General features: G+C 43.8%; 1 protein-coding gene across 2 annotated transcripts; it reads left to right on the plus strand.

Annotated features, from left to right (window-relative positions):
• The first annotated feature begins 5,482 nt into the window (after nucleotides 1–5,482).
• ERI1 (exoribonuclease 1) lies at nucleotides 5,483–14,835 on the plus strand. Of its 2 annotated transcripts, none has more exons than XM_042872098.1 (7): nucleotides 5,483–5,566; nucleotides 6,157–6,332; nucleotides 7,933–8,143; nucleotides 8,897–8,980; nucleotides 9,627–9,736; nucleotides 11,543–11,657; nucleotides 13,448–14,835. In XM_042872098.1, the coding sequence occupies exons 1-7, from the start codon at nucleotides 5,522–5,524 to the stop codon at nucleotides 13,688–13,690; spliced, it is 984 nt and encodes a 327-aa protein (XP_042728032.1). In that variant the 5' UTR covers nucleotides 5,483–5,521; the 3' UTR covers nucleotides 13,691–14,835. The 2 variants fall into 2 exon arrangements, with proteins under 2 accessions (XP_042728032.1, XP_042728033.1); XM_042872099.1 differs by lacking the exon at nucleotides 5,483–5,566 and adding an exon at nucleotides 5,973–6,078.
• The last annotated feature ends 377 nt before the right edge of the window (nucleotides 14,836–15,212 follow it).

The following is a 15,212-nucleotide window of genomic DNA, read 5'->3' on the forward strand; positions in this document are numbered from 1 at the left end:
TTTCTGGAAGGTAGCGGTTCCGCAGCTCAGGGACAGTTCTAATTACTTGTGGTTGTAGGCAGCCTGCTCAAAGGAGGAGAGTCAAAGCAAAGTGGGTCGAGGTGTTCCCTGAGCTGTGTTGTGACAGATCAGGACATAATACCATCATGCATAAGTTTAGATAGAAAGGAATCTCTGGAGGTCTCTATTCACCTTGTACTCCAAGTTGAGCCACCCTCACACCTAGGTCAGATTGCTCATGATCTTGTATGGGTGAGAGGTGATGATGATTGCTAAGGATGAAGGTACCACCATTGTGTTGTGCTGTTCTCTTTGGGTAGAGTTTATTCCTTTTGTCACACCAGTTTCCTCTATTTCAACTTAGCCTTTCACCATGATGAAGATGCAGTGCTTGCTTGTGTTGGAATCTGGTGGAGAACCTGTTAAAGACAGATGGCCCAAGCTTGTGGTGGTGCACAGGGCTGCCTGTTCTAGGTGCAGGGCTATGCACTGGTTGTTCTTTGTGGTACAAGGGAATTTAGCAGGTAGCATTGAGGAGTGAGCTAGATATCCTGCAGGTAATTGGCACTGTGCTGCATGTGGATGTCAGTTGCTTTCACTTCAGCATCTGAAAGTAGCTTTGAATGGTGTTCTCTCTCCTCAGTAGCTCAAAATAAGCTCATCTTGCTGGAGAGCAGCTTGGGTGATAGATGACTGTTGAGCTCTGTGTTAAGGAACCCTGAATACCTGGTTGGAGCAGGAAAGAAGGTAGCTGCTCTGATCCTGAGCCACAGGCCACAACAGCTCATGCTGCTGGTCCTCCTGTGTGTGTGCTTGGCAAAGCATGTTTCTAATCCCAGGTTGCAGTGTTTGTTATACTGTGCTGTCATCTTCATGCCTGTGTGCTTGTCCCTCCGTCCTCCATTCTGACCTCCGTAGTGTCTTAGCAGCCATGTCCTAGTTTCAGTCAGTCTGCTGGCAGAAAACTTGTGTTCTCAAAAAGGCCTGCTTTATTTTTAAAGTGCTCTCCCTCCTTATTTAGCAGCGAGAGAAAATTGTGTCTTAAGTTATTAATCACAAGGATTATGAACCGTGCTGCTCTTGCTTCATCACTGTTTCTCTCTCCTTTCCTTTTCCAGATAAATCATCAGTACTGGTGCCAAAGGTTTTCCACCGGAGAGGAATGTGGCTGATGCTCTACAGTGCTCCCATCTCCAGTTGTGGAGTTGCATGCTGACAGGGATTGGTGGTAATTTGGGACTCAGATGCCACAGGGCAGTTTGCAGGCGGAGGCTTCATGGCTGAAGTGGACACGGTCACCTGCAAGCTGGGGATGACAACGAGACATGAAGCAAAGCAATTGCTGCAGATGGCAGGGCTGCCGGCCAGAAGAAAAGCACTGGGGATAGGATTCTGTGGACCCATTGATTGCGTATTGAAACTCATTGGGATCTCATGATGAATGTAAAATTGTTCTTAGTACCATTTAATTCAGACCTGCTTGGAGGAAAATCTCTTGAAATGAGCTGTAGCAGAATTCCCTGGATTTGTTCCTGAACAAGTGAGTTTTGTGGCAGTTGGCCAAGGCTCTGTGGGAAAGGGGGGTTGGTTTTGTGAAGCCTTTAAAATTATTTCAGTTCAAAACACTGGGCTGCAGTGCAGGGGGAGAAGCATCTTAGGAAATGTTTCCTGCCTTATGCAGTTGTGTATGCTCTGCTACATAGTGGTAAGGATGTGTTGGAGGAGCAGGCAAGTTGGGACCTGCTGTGACATTCTCCTGAATTCTGGTCCTTCGAATATCAGCCTGGCTGTAAATAGCACCTTTGTCAGGAGCTTAACATTGCGAAATGCAGAGCAGAATCCGTTCTAGTGGGAAATTGTGGGGCTCAGGTGTAAAGAAGAAAGCCATTGTTCCTAACTTCAGCATGGAAAGCAGCCAGATAAAAGCTTGCAGCTCAGTCAACTTGCTATCTTTTTGGAGTATCATTCCAGCCAGGAGGGAGCCTAGGCTCAGCCTTCATGTGTCAACCTGCCACCTCCGGCAATGGGGTTTGAAACGTTTCTCGTACCAGTGAGAAGCATTAGTGATTGTGCTTCTATACACTTACTTCTATAAACTCACTAGGAATTGCCTGTGGTGGCAGGAGGGAGGTGAGATCTCTCCAAATGGTTCTCAGAATAGCTCTAGAAAACTTCCATGTCCCAAATTTTGCTGTCCAGTATAGTTAGAAGCTATGTTAGAGCATTGTCTACAGTCATCTCCTATGCTGGGAGGTTTTCTCTTCCTGTCTTTGCTGCTACTCACCTCTCTTTCCATCCTCTGTAGGAAGAAAATAGTGATTTATTGCTGAGCTGTTGCGTGAAATCCACGTTGCAAAGATATCACCAACTGGAATCCTTCTCCAGACAGGAGATCAGCTTCCCAGTGTGCCCAGCTGGTGTGGGATTCAGGAGTGCTAAAGGAGCAAGAGGACAGAGCAGACACCTTACAGCCTGCTCCGTGGGACTGCAGCCCTGCTGCCACCTCATCAGGAGCTCAGCGTCACCTGGCCTTTGCAGGCAGCAGGCATCCAGCCTGTTCCATGTACTGAAGCCATAAAGCTGGGAGTATGGCAGTCGAGTTATTTAATATGAAATTGGGATCACTCATCCGCCCACTGTTTAGTAACTGGTGTAACTGTTTTCATCTGTATTTTTTTATATGCTAAAGCCATTTAATTTTCTATGCAGCTCAGAAATGCCTCCCCTTTGCAACTGCCAAGTGAGAGATCTGTGCAGGAAAACCGCGCCAAGTGGCTGCTAGCCCTTTTGGTTTTGCTGCTTCTCTCTTTTAAGGATGTGTCCTGGAATCTTCTGCATACAGCATCCCTTTGCTGAGCTCCTGTCTCCTGGACTCTAACCAGCATCACTGAGCCCCAGGGATGAGTGCCCTGTATGTTTGAAGGAGCTTTCATTTTTCTTGAGTCAAGCCTAAAGGAAAGAGGGCTTGAAGATGGTGCTCTAAGAACAGAGATATCCAGTTCAGAGCATGCATTCCTACTCTGCTCTTGTCCTTGCTCTGAGAGTTATTGAACTGTTAGAAAAGGACCAAGGCTGCTGCAGAGCACCCTGCAGACTTTACAGCAAGCATACAATGAAGAAAGAGGGCAGATAGGACTGGGGCATCAGTTGTCCTCCCTGTGGAACTGATGGTGACTGTAACTCCTTTGGAAGAGGAGAGGAATCTCCTGATACTTGATCCTCACTTCACTCAAGAGGGCCTTGCACTGGTTTTGGTCATTGGTTTGCAGACCAATGATTTCAGATGATTTCATGATGCAACTGGTGCACATGGACTTGGAAGCAGAGCTGTAGGGCTTTCAGCGCTCATACTAGAGCTCATACTGGAGTATCTTGTGTTACACTTGGAAGCAAACACGGGATTCAAACATGCATCCGTCCAAATGAAACTCTCACTATAGCAACTTTGTCTTCTGCTGAGTCTGTGTAACACTGAAGAAGCTGCATGTCCCAAAGCAGCATCCAAATATGTTGAGGTAGAGCCCAAAGGTTGATATTGTATATCTAGCTCATCTTGGGGCTTGCAGGAGTTCTTGGAGGCCTCTGACAACTGCAAAGGATCCTAGGGGTGGGGTCACTCTGTTTTAACTCTGATGAAGGCAAAAAGGTCATAAAAATAAGATGGGTTCAGTCTGCTACACTGCCAAGATGGATTTGACTAGTCCCCTTTCTGCATTCTGTCTCTGCTCTGAGTTTGGTACACTCAGCTTTAAAGCAGAATGGAAAAAAACATCAGACTGGGGGTTATCCTGCCTTGTGGCATCTGAAATCAAAGGGATGAGGCTGGGGGCTGTGGAGGTACACGTTCTCGCCCTTGCAGCATCCTCAGCTCAGCTGTCCAGCAGCACCGGAGCTTAAATGTGGTCCCTGTCCTGTTCCCATTTCTCCTTTGTTCCTCTGACCTGGTTAAAGTTTGTCAGAGCAGCAGCGGTCTCTTGCTGTGAAAGGCAGATGTGGCTTTGTTAAAGGGAACTGCAGATGTTATTTAGGAGTTCACTAAGTGATGTGGAAACCCTCTAGCTCACTCCTACAGAGCCAGATGCTGGAGCTCAGCTTCACTCTTTGGTTGGGATCTTGGGCTGCCATCCTTGGAAGGGCAGTGGGGAGATGGAGATGCTGCACTGCAGTAAGCACAAGAAGAGTCAAGGCCTCAGTGTAGCACTTACCATGCACTTCACGGCTCAGTTAATGAACTGTAATTGCAGGTATTCACATCATCTGCATACCTGGGCAGGACTCTGCACACACACACATGCATGCCCAGACATACACGCACCGCACCGACACATCCTCGCCAAAACAACAAAATAAAAGCGATCTAAATCTCAAGGAGAAGCTTAGCTGTTTGGTTTGTTTTCCAATTCCAGTGCTTGAGTCCTGCCTCTGGGGTGGTCGGTCTGGGACTAATTGCAGCCTTGCTTTTTTTGAACGTGGAACGGAGCTACTCACGAGAGTGCTGGAATGGGCTTTTACAGGAAGGGGCACACAGGAACCGTTCCTGTGCTTTCCTGCAGGCTTCTGGCAGTAGATTTGTTGCTGTAAATGGTGTTTAGGAGCTATTGGCTTGCTGGGTGAATGTGCCCAGGCCTGCCTGAGGTGGAGCCTGGCTGCAGCTCGGAAGAAACGATGTGGCTAATGCAGAGAAACATCCTGGGTGGCATTTCTGCCTGGGTGGCTTTCTTTGGAGCTGGAGAAGTGGATTTTCCTCCCTGTTTCACATTCTTTTGTAGGTTTTAGTCAGAAGTGGGGGGACAAGATGCCACCCAGCATGCCCTCCTTATGACTCTGGGATTCCCCTTGAAAGGTGATAGAGTTTGAAAAGATGTTTGTGCCTGTCATGGTCTTTGGTTCCTGTAGGGTGGACCAGGCTGTACACAGTCTGGCCAACATCTGTCCCCATCAGCCTGATGCCTCACTTCTTCCATGCTTAGGTTTCCCTGAGAGTTACTGAGTGTGCTTTGAAGTGGGGCTAATAGGAAAGGGATGTAGGGATGGTGCCATCCTGCCTCCTGCTGCACAGGGACCTAGATGCCCTACCCGCTGTTCAGATTTGGAATTTATCCCAAGGATCTATACACACTTTTTCCCAAACTCTTCCTGTCTCCTCAAACAGTAACCGCATAGAATCTACTCGTGTTCTTCGCTGTTAAGTGTTGATTAAGGGAGGAGCGGCACGAGCAGAGAGCAGCAGTGAATGTCAGCATGCTCAGTAACCGGAGGTTCTCCCCTATCGCTGGCATCTCAGCTTATCTCAGCTTCCAGGGACACCCGAGGTACTGCCGGTGTCCGTACCCGGCCCGGAGCAGCCGGAGGCTCGGCACCCCTCCACGCGCACCACTTCCATTTCCGCAAGCGCAGGCGCACACGACCCGCCCCGCCCGGCACCAACGGCCCGACGGGAGGAGGCGGTTTGTTCAGCCCGGCCCCGAGGCGGGCCCGCCGCCCTCCACGCCTCCAGCGGGCCGCTGTTCGCGCCGCGGCCATGGAGGAGCAGAAGGAGAACCGCCCGCAGGCCGCCCGCCCGCCGGTGAGTGCCGGGCATGCGCCGAGCGGCACCCGCCCCGGGCCTGCCCCGTCCCTGCCGCGTCCCGGGCCTCCGGAGCCCTGCTCGCCCTGCCGGCCCCGTCCGGCTGCGGAGCGGATCTCCGGAGCGTCTCCGTCGCCGGGCCGGGGTGGGCGGGGCAGGCGCCGGGCCTTCGCGGGGCCTCGTGATGCTCTTCCCGTGTCGTGCGCCCGGCTGCGCGGGGAAAGCAGCGTGGACGGGGCTTAATAAGATGATGAGCGAGCTCTCCCGCTTCCGTCGAGGTTTTGGTAGCTCGTACCCGAGAAACGAGCTTTTCCCTTGAGCTCCGACTGCCTATCTGGCTTCGTCCCTTAGATTTGACGTTACTTCGGGCACGTACTCTCAGCCCTTTCGACTTCTGCCCCTTGTTTTTCTGTGGAAATGTGCAGGCCGGAGGTGCTCTGAGCAGGCTTGGATGCTGAGTTGACTTCCTGTCCCTAAAGGAGCTCGTGCAGTCCAACCATGAGTACACTGGTGTGAGGTTTTAATGCGTTTGGGCATAAATGTTAGCGATCTAGCAAATGCCTTGACCTTCAGGCTTTTCTTCCTTGCAGGGTAAGCTGCAATGCAGGGTCAGCGATCAAGAAACCAATGGGAAAAACACAGCTTCCAATCCGAATGACTTCAGCGATCCCGTTTACAAAGAAATTGCTATGACCAATGGCTGCATCAACAGAATGACCAGAGACGAGCTTAGAAGTAAACTTGCGGAGTTCAAACTTGACACCAGGTTAGGCTGAGCTGTGAACCTTCAGGTTTATCTTTGAGCATGGTAGAGCCAGAAGGAAAGGTTATTTTAAGGCTTAAACACACAGCACAAAGTGAACAGGAGGCGTGCCGTGCCATCTCACACTGGTTTATGTGGTTTGGTTTATGTGCAATCTGCTGGAGCTTTTGTTGCAGGATTAATGCGTATGGGTAATGCTTCATGTGGTTTCAGAAATGCGTGCTGTCTCACCTGGTGATGCAAACAAGTGAAAGTTACCATTTTTTGATACAAACATAACCTGTTTAACCATAATTTGCACAGCTATCCAGCAGTTATTCTGCCTTAAATTTAAGCAGAAATCAAATAGCAGATGCCGTATTTGTGACTTCCTCCAAGGTTATGAATCTTCTTTTTTTGTTTTATTCAGTTGTAGAAACTCTGAAACGTGTTTTTTATTTTTCTCTTAGACTGAGTAGTTTGGGTTTGTTTGTCTATATTTGTCGCTGTGTTCAACTAATTAAGTTGATCAGAATAAGTCTCACATGTAAGCAAATGGGACATCATCTCTGATGCAGGGGATTGAGCAGATAGCCATACACCATCCTTTCCTCTGAGATAATTTAAATCAAAAAAACACCTTGTCTCTCAACTTCTTTTATAAGTTGGTTAGGGACAAAAAGTAATTTTTCCCTCTGTCAGATTTCATATTATCACTGAATTAAACCAGAAGAATAAATCACAATGAAAAAGGCAGTTCAGTGTTTGTAGAAGAGGCTGATGTTTTCAACATCAGGTTTAATAGTCCAGTTCCATTTTTTCTTTGTAAATCAGTGGGCTGCTTTTCTAACAGTATCACTTGCTACAAGGCACAGTTTCACTTACTTTCATTTGAAATACATGATTTCAAAAATATCTTCCAGAAATAATTTGTCCTTGTCTGTTTAACTCTGGTTCAACATGTAGCAATTCTGGCACCTGTACTTCGGTATTGCAATATTGGTGCTAAAAAGAAACATTAACTACATTCACTTGTCAGACCTAAAACCAGAAGTTTTTCTGACAACTGAAAGAAATTGTAGGGTATTTCAATCAAGTTAATCAAGTGCAATTTTAAAATCTAAACTGACACAAATTTACAATGTGGGCATTGCAGCTGGGTTCTGAATTAACCGTGCCACTGATACAGAAATACCTGAAGTTCAAGTCCTTCATGCAGGGGACGCAGGGAGAAGTAATGAAGCAGTACTGCTTCCTGGACCAAACATTACTAATGAGCAATTTACAAAGACTTGGGCTGCACAATAGCAGAGACTGCTGAGGTTTGCTGAACTGGAGGTGACTCTGCAAAGATACTGGGCATCTGCACCGTGCTTCTGAGCCTCTCTCAGAATAAAGATATTATCTAGGCACATCAGTTGTCTGGGGTATTGCAGCCTCTACATTATCACAGAAAATTGAGTGTTAACAGTATGATATTGAATGTAGTCTTCATAAGTGCTAATGCTCAAAATGAGGCTTTAAATGATAAGCATTTGAATGCTGAGTATAGCCGTGGTTGTACAACAGTGCAAGAATTGATTAAATGACAGCGTAACCCTAGTTACTTTCCTTATCTCTTTAGAGGAGTGAAGGATGTGCTGAAGAAGAGACTGAAGAACTATTATAAGAAACAGAAGCTGATGCAGAAAGAATCTGTTAATGGAGACAGCTACTATGACTACATCTGCATTGTTGACTTTGAAGCAACATGTGAAGAAGGAAACCCACCTGAATTTATACACGAAATAATTGAGTTTCCTGTTGTCTTATTAAACACACATACCTTGGAGATAGTAAGTGACCTAATAATGAGTCAGTATGCTGTTCTTTGTTATAACTTCTTTGCTTCAGAAAGTCTAGATTATTTCCTAGATAGACGTTGAACTTCATTAAAAATTGCAGCTTTGTTTTTCCCCCCTCCAGGACCTGTCCTCTGTGCCTCTTACACACGAACAAAGCTAACTTCCTGGTCTGAAAGAAGCTGTCCCTGCTGTTGTCTCTCTCTACTGATAACAAGCAAACTTTCTCAGTCCCTCCCTCTTTTTTTTCCCCCTCTTCCTTCTCTCTGCTTTTAGATCCACAAAGCTGTTTCTGGGGCTTTAGGGATTTATCGTTTACAAGAATTAAGATGTTCCATGGTCTCCTCTGAAGCAGTGAGCAAGGAGAAATGCAGAGTTCTAGAAGGGGGTTCAGAGAAGCTCTGCTTCTCAGTGGGTTAGGCCTTCTCTTCTTACAGACTGAGAGCTTGTCTAGTCTAGTTTTAATACTATCTCATAGAGATTTGCTGTCCTAAGTGCTGTGTACCAGCACATGTTGCTCGTAGGAGAAACTTACCTGCTATCTAACTGAAATTGTGAGACACTGAAATTGCAGATGCTTCTGACTAATGGTACAATTTAATACCTGGAAGTTTTAACTGGAGAATTTCCAGTAATCTGTGATGCTACGTTAGATTGTAGCCACTAATTATTGTCTTTTGAGCAAGCAGAAGAAGTTGCCTTTCAGGCTCCATAGCATGCTGCTGCTGACTGATTCTCTTACCACAGGAGGATACATTCCAGCAATATGTGAAGCCAGAGATCAATCCCAAGCTTTCTGAATTTTGTGTTGGTTTGACAGGGATCACTCAGGTAATTTGTGCTTGTTTTTACTTGGGGAAAAATTGAGGAAAATGTGATGTGGTGTTGATATTTTCAGACTTGTTTTGTAATTCTTCTGGAAGAATTTTTTTGTAGCCCTTGTTTTTTCCCCTCTTTCAGCTACTTCCCCAGAACTGATAGTCAGTTTACTAAGTTGGTCATCCAGGCGTAATTAGGAGCTGTAGGGAAGAAAATTCCTTTTCTAATAATATGTAGAAATGTAAGCATCAGTGTGGGAATGCATCTTTTGAATTGCAGTGGTTCCTTTTCTGAGACTTTTCTTCTCAAGAGTTAAGGAGTCCGAGGATAACAATAATTTACAATCAAGTAACATGAGAGGGAGTCTGAGATATAAGCTCAAAGACTTTAATCCAAGTTCAGTGGGCGACCAGCCTGGTTACTTTTATAAGTACCATTTGGGGTCTGGATTTTTAGTGGTGTTTTTATGATGCTTTTTTTTTCAGTTTAGAAAAATCTGCCTACTTTCCTGCTTATTTTAATGTATAGTCTGCTTCCAGTTATTGCGAAGGCACTGTACTGACTTGGCAAGTGCCTGTATACCAGTACAGTTCTTACCTTCACACTGTGTTTTCCTGAAAATAAATGTTCCTCACCTCTCCTGTACTTGTTCTCTTAGGACATTGTTGATAAAGCTGATACATTTCCTCAAGTTCTGCAGAATGTTGTAGACTGGATGAGGCAGCGAGAACTGGGAACAAAGTACAGCTATTGCATGTTGACAGATGGGTATGTCCTTATGTAACTTCCAACATGCTCTAAAGCTTCAAAATGATGTTTAATCTTTTTAACAATATTGTTAAAGATAGACTACCACACTTCTGTTTTGCTTTTATTCCAGTTTTAAACTTCTAAGTAAGTCAGAAAAGCTGAACAGTTTGAAATGAAGCTTCAAGTCCACTAGGTGGCACAGTTTCCTTTCAAAGTTTCTGCATGCAACTAGATGATGTTCAGTAGGCTTCTTGTCCTTTTGATTTGTAATTCTCTGTTTCCACCTGATTTTCATACTGCACTTAGTTCTAACCAGGTCCTGTTCTCTCCTGAATCTGAAGGTGGTGCTGTGATTGTGTTGCATCCTGTGTATCTTAGCACTTGACTAGGTTAGCAAAATGCAGTGCTGTGCTGAACTAAAGAGGGACAAACCTTGCAAGAAGATCAGAGTTTATTAAGAAAAAAAAAAAAAAAAAAAAGAGCATGGGAAGGAGTCTTGCTATAGTTCCCTGAGACTCTTCTCAGGTAAAACACAGAGAAATGTTCTAGTCCATCGCATGAGCAATTTGAGAAGTATCATAGAATCATAACATGACCTGGGTTGAAAAGGGCCTCAAAAATCATCTAGGTTTCAACCCCCTGCTATGTGCAGGGTCGCCAACCACCAGACCAGGATACTCAGAGCCACATCCAGCCTAGCCTCGAATGCCTCCAGGGATGGGGCACCCACAGCCTCCTTGGGCAACCTGTTCCAGTGTGTAGTGTCACAGTAGTATCACAGTAGATGAATTAAAGCACAACAAAACACTTAATTCATCCAATTTACCAAGTGGGAAAATTATTTTGTCTGCTGGACTTTTTTTTCCTCAGAATTCCTGAGGGTTTGAATAATGTCTATAAATCACACACCTCTTCTGGTGAAGAGCCTTTACGGCTGAAATGTGGTTGTGCCTGGTGTGAACAGTAAGGCCATTTAAAAGCTGTCACATGAGACTTGATTTTTACAATGGAGTTCTGTGTACACCTTAAAACTAAGGAGTGAATTAAAGATTGAATTCCATTACTATTATTTGGATAATTGACAGCTAATTCTATTTGACTGACTTTCCCTGTGATTGGGTTAGTATCTTTGAGAGCAATAGAAGATTTTTAAAGAGACAGTATGGAGACAAAACTGGTATAAAACTAGTTATACTAGCTTAGTTGGGCTTAAAATATGTCTGGAATTCTTCAGGGAAATCCCCTCAGTGATGCTCCTCAAGGAAAATAGGTGCAGTGATTGTGTAGACAGCTTCAGGAGAGGAAAAAATGGCTTTATAAGCTTCAAGCTATAGTAAACTTGTTGGAGTGGTTCCCTTTAGAAAGGAAGGATGGAAGCGTGTGGGGTCTGGCTCTCCTAAAACTAAGCACAGTCTTGATTCAATAACATTAGTTAAGGAGAGAGAGATGCATACTGAGTGATCAGGAACATTTAAGGTATCATTTGCTCTGCAGGAACTGTTTATGCCTCTGGTGTACAAGCCTTTGGCTGTGTTAGAGTTGATGTGTAGGCTGGGAAGTTGGCAGGCTACTTCTTTGTTTCAACTATACCAGATCTGAAACCATCATAGTAAAAATGTTCCTTCTATTTATTTTCTCTATCATTAACAATGGAATACTAAAAAACTCTGCGTCCGTAGGCAGCTTTTCCTAATCTGAGCTGTTTTCCTCCTCCTGACACCAAAGACAGGCATCTTTTTGTGCTTCAGCTTGGCAGTAGTTAAAATTGAGACTATATAAATCATTCATTATTGATGGTTTTTCTTTTCTCTATGATGTATTAAGGTCTTGGGATATGAGTAAATTTTTGAGTATCCAGTGCCGTGTCAGCCGTATCAAACACCCTTCATTTGCCAAGAGGTGGATCAATATTCGCAAATCGTATGGCAACTTCTATAAGGTGTGCATCCACTGTTGTTTCTCTTGCAGGAAAATGCAGTTTGTCTCACGTCTTCTCGTACCTGTGATTGTTGCCTGTGTCATATGAAATTATAGTACTTAATCTGATCGCCTGATGCCTAATTTTCAGTGTTCTTCATGCTCACATCTCACTTAAAACAAAGCTTAGCTTAGCTGGAAAAAATCTGTATTGATTTTGCAGTTGTTGTTTCCTGTTCTAATATACATCACAGCCCTTGGATATCTCCATGGTGATGGGAACAGGAAAAGATGAGGACGTATCTAGCTGCATCAAATTATCAAGAGGGAAATAATACCTGGTTCAGCACTGGGGTTATCTCTTATCACTGCTTTCTTGCACTGTCAAATAACCATAAAATAAGTTATTAGAGATTCTAGTGAATTGCAAGTCAATGTAGCAAAACCATTGGTTTGAATATGATTTGAACCTGGCTGACAGTCTCCTCTTTAGGGGATTGTGGTATCAAATGTAAACTCAAAAAAAAAAAAAAAAAAAAAAAAAAAGACATTTAATAAGATCTTTACTTTGTGCTGGGCAAATATGACATGGTTACTGAGTTCACTCCTCGAATATTACACTATTTCTAGGTGACTTTTTCTACTGGAAGCACATTAGAACACAGAACTGTCCTGTTAATCCCATGGGATTCAAGCCAGACAAACACTTTTCTTTCTCTGTATAGCAGTGGGAGTGTTACACTTTCAAAGCCAATGAAGGTTATAACTTGGAATTAATCAGTTTCTCTTAATTCCTGGCATTTTGTTTTGAATGCAAACACTTGCAGAACTTACAGTTGTTCACTGCTTGTGTTTAGCTGTTCTGCAATTGAATCTCTCGCTAAATAATCCCGACAGACAAAATCAATGACAAAGACTCTGTTGTGGCTTTTCCTGTGGAGTACCCACAACGTGCAGGTGTGTCTCCCCTGTCCAGTTTGTGGGTGTTAAAACAGGAGTTGTGTGTTGCTGGGTTTTGTTAACTGTGTTATCTCTGTTCTGCCTAGCTGTTAAATCTAGTAGTAGTATTGTGCAAGGTCTGAAAACTGTTTATGTCCCATGCCCATGTAATCATAATCCTAGGTTGGAAGGGACGTGTAAGGACTATCGAGCCCAACTCCTGACTCCACACAGCAGCCCTGTCCCCCACCCCAAATGCCACCACCAAGAAAGCAAACCAAAGTTTTTATATCTCTTTGTTTTTTCTTTGACCTTTGTGGAGGACAAATGCTTATTTAATAGTTAATGAGGAGAGAAGTTGGGCATTTCCTGGTGTAGCACTTTGCATGGGCAAGTCAGCTAAGTCTCCTTGTCTACACAAACATGGGCAGCTGTAGGCGTTGCCGCTGTTTCCTGTGGTATTTGGAGACATTCATAATCTTGATGCCAGCAAAAATCAAGATCCTGATACTTCTAAATCCCTTAGCACTGAGAAGAAAAAAGAAAGAAAGAAAACCTGATTTCCTCTGCTGTGCCGTTTTGGTAATTCCTTTTTTATAAGGGTTGTTAAGCATAGCTGGACCATGACCTCTGCCTTTGCCAGTGGTGGCACCTCTTGAGCTGATGATGGTGAGAGGTTCTTGAGATGGTCCTGAGTCTAGACAAGCTCAGAAAAATGAATGCCTGCCTCAGCGAGTTGCTTTGAAGTTGAAGCATTAATGGTCCAACAACAGGCAACATGAAAGCAGCATGTGGTATTTAAAATCTGCATCTGTTTATATTGCAGTGCATTATAGAACCTAATTCTTAAATATGGTTCATTTTTTCCATCAGGTTCCCAGGAACCAGACCAAGCTGATGATCATGCTCGAAAAGCTGGGCATGAGCTATGATGGGAGACCTCACAGTGGACTCGATGACTCTAAAAACATTGCAAGGATTGCTATAAGGATGCTGCAGGATGGCTGTCAGCTGCGGGTGAATGAGAAAATGCATGCAGGACAGCTTATGACAGTCTCCTCCTCTGCTCCCTTAGAGGGAGCCCCAGCTCCACAGATGCCCCGCTACAGAAACTAACAGCTCAGGGGTTCAGCTCCAGGAACCCCTTGCAGATACCCATACAGACTGTGAACAGCTTATCGAACAGCCAGCTCTGCAAACCTGTCTGCAGTGCAGAACCTGAAAGCACTTTAACCAACAGTCTTTGCTGAAATATAGAGGAGCGTGGAAGCTTTTTGCTCTTTAAACTTTGTTTTACGTCTTTCCTTTGAATATGTACTGATGGTCTTGTTGTTTGCACCTTTTCTTACTCCTTCTCGTAAGATTGACATAGGGAATCCAGGCAAAGTGGTAATTTTTTAAGGACAAGTAATTTATACATATGCATAAGTTGGCTGGGCCTGCGTGCTGCTGCTCCTCACCAGCCTGTGGGTGGTATTTATTCTTTATGCCATACTATAATGATATCTAGCATCTGATTATTCATTGCATACAAACTAGACGTTGTTGGAAGAACTGAAATGCAGATTGTCTGGGCTGGCCTCTCCTGGTAAGGCATTCTCATTGGGGTTCCTGCTGATAAATGTATTTCTTTTTTTAACAAGTCTAAGAGAAATAGAAGCATGCTCATCAGTCCTAGAGCAGTAAATTAAAACTGCAGTTGTTATTTTTATTTTAAATTTAAGGGATATGCTTTTCTGTGTCCCCATCAAATTAAAAGATCTGTGTACTGAATAAAAATTTCATTCCTACAGTATGACAGTAAGTTTTTTAACTTGTATTTAAAAAGAGGAGTTGCTTTGGGACTGAACTTTGAGGATCATCTCTCCTATGCCTGCTACACTCAAGTAAGACAGCCTATTTAGACATTTGTCAACTATTTTGACATCAAAGTGAAACAAAAAGTTCAAAACAAGTTCAAAATTCTGTGTTACGTGCTGTTAGGAAATAGAAGCTTGTTTTGTTTTAGATACTTCAGAGACTTGCTTGACTATTTTTGATACCTTTTCCTACCTCTGTTACCACGAAACTACACCTTTATCTGAAAACCTAGTTTTGGAAGACTAATGTAGTTGTTACCAGTGAAGGCCACATCTAATAACAACTTCTGCTTTCCTCTTAGGTCAAATGTGACCAAAGTGTTCATTTACTTTTCTCAATGGATCCTTACTAAGTGATGTATTTTGATTGCTCTTAATAATAAAAAACCAGAGAGTTTAGTATCCCCGTATCATGACTTCATTCATTATTTCTGCCACTTCACATTCAGGAAACAGAACTGGTAATTCAGAAGGCATTTTGCTTGTTAAGAACACTCACTGTGAGTCTAACCAAACTCCTCTTAGCACCACTTCTGAATTGGTTCAGCAGCACCTGCAAACTTAAAGCAGTTTTCTTTCCAATCAGAGACACAGGCACCATTGGAGACAGCTGCTTTAAAATGATGTTTGTTTTATTCTGACAGTAAATATTTGTTCTACTTATTGCCTGTTATCAAAATTTACATTTTTTTTTCCCTGCAGTAACACTAAATGTATTTTCATTAAGGTAGAACTCTGATATGCTTACTCTTACAGTACCACTTAATTGTCATCCTGTA

This window comes from Lagopus leucura, unplaced genomic scaffold (assembly GCF_019238085.1).
Source record: "Lagopus leucura isolate 7727_CA_CO unplaced genomic scaffold, USGS_WTPT01 Super-Scaffold_100004, whole genome shotgun sequence".
NCBI classification, from domain to species: Eukaryota; Metazoa; Chordata; class Aves; order Galliformes; family Phasianidae; genus Lagopus; species Lagopus leucura.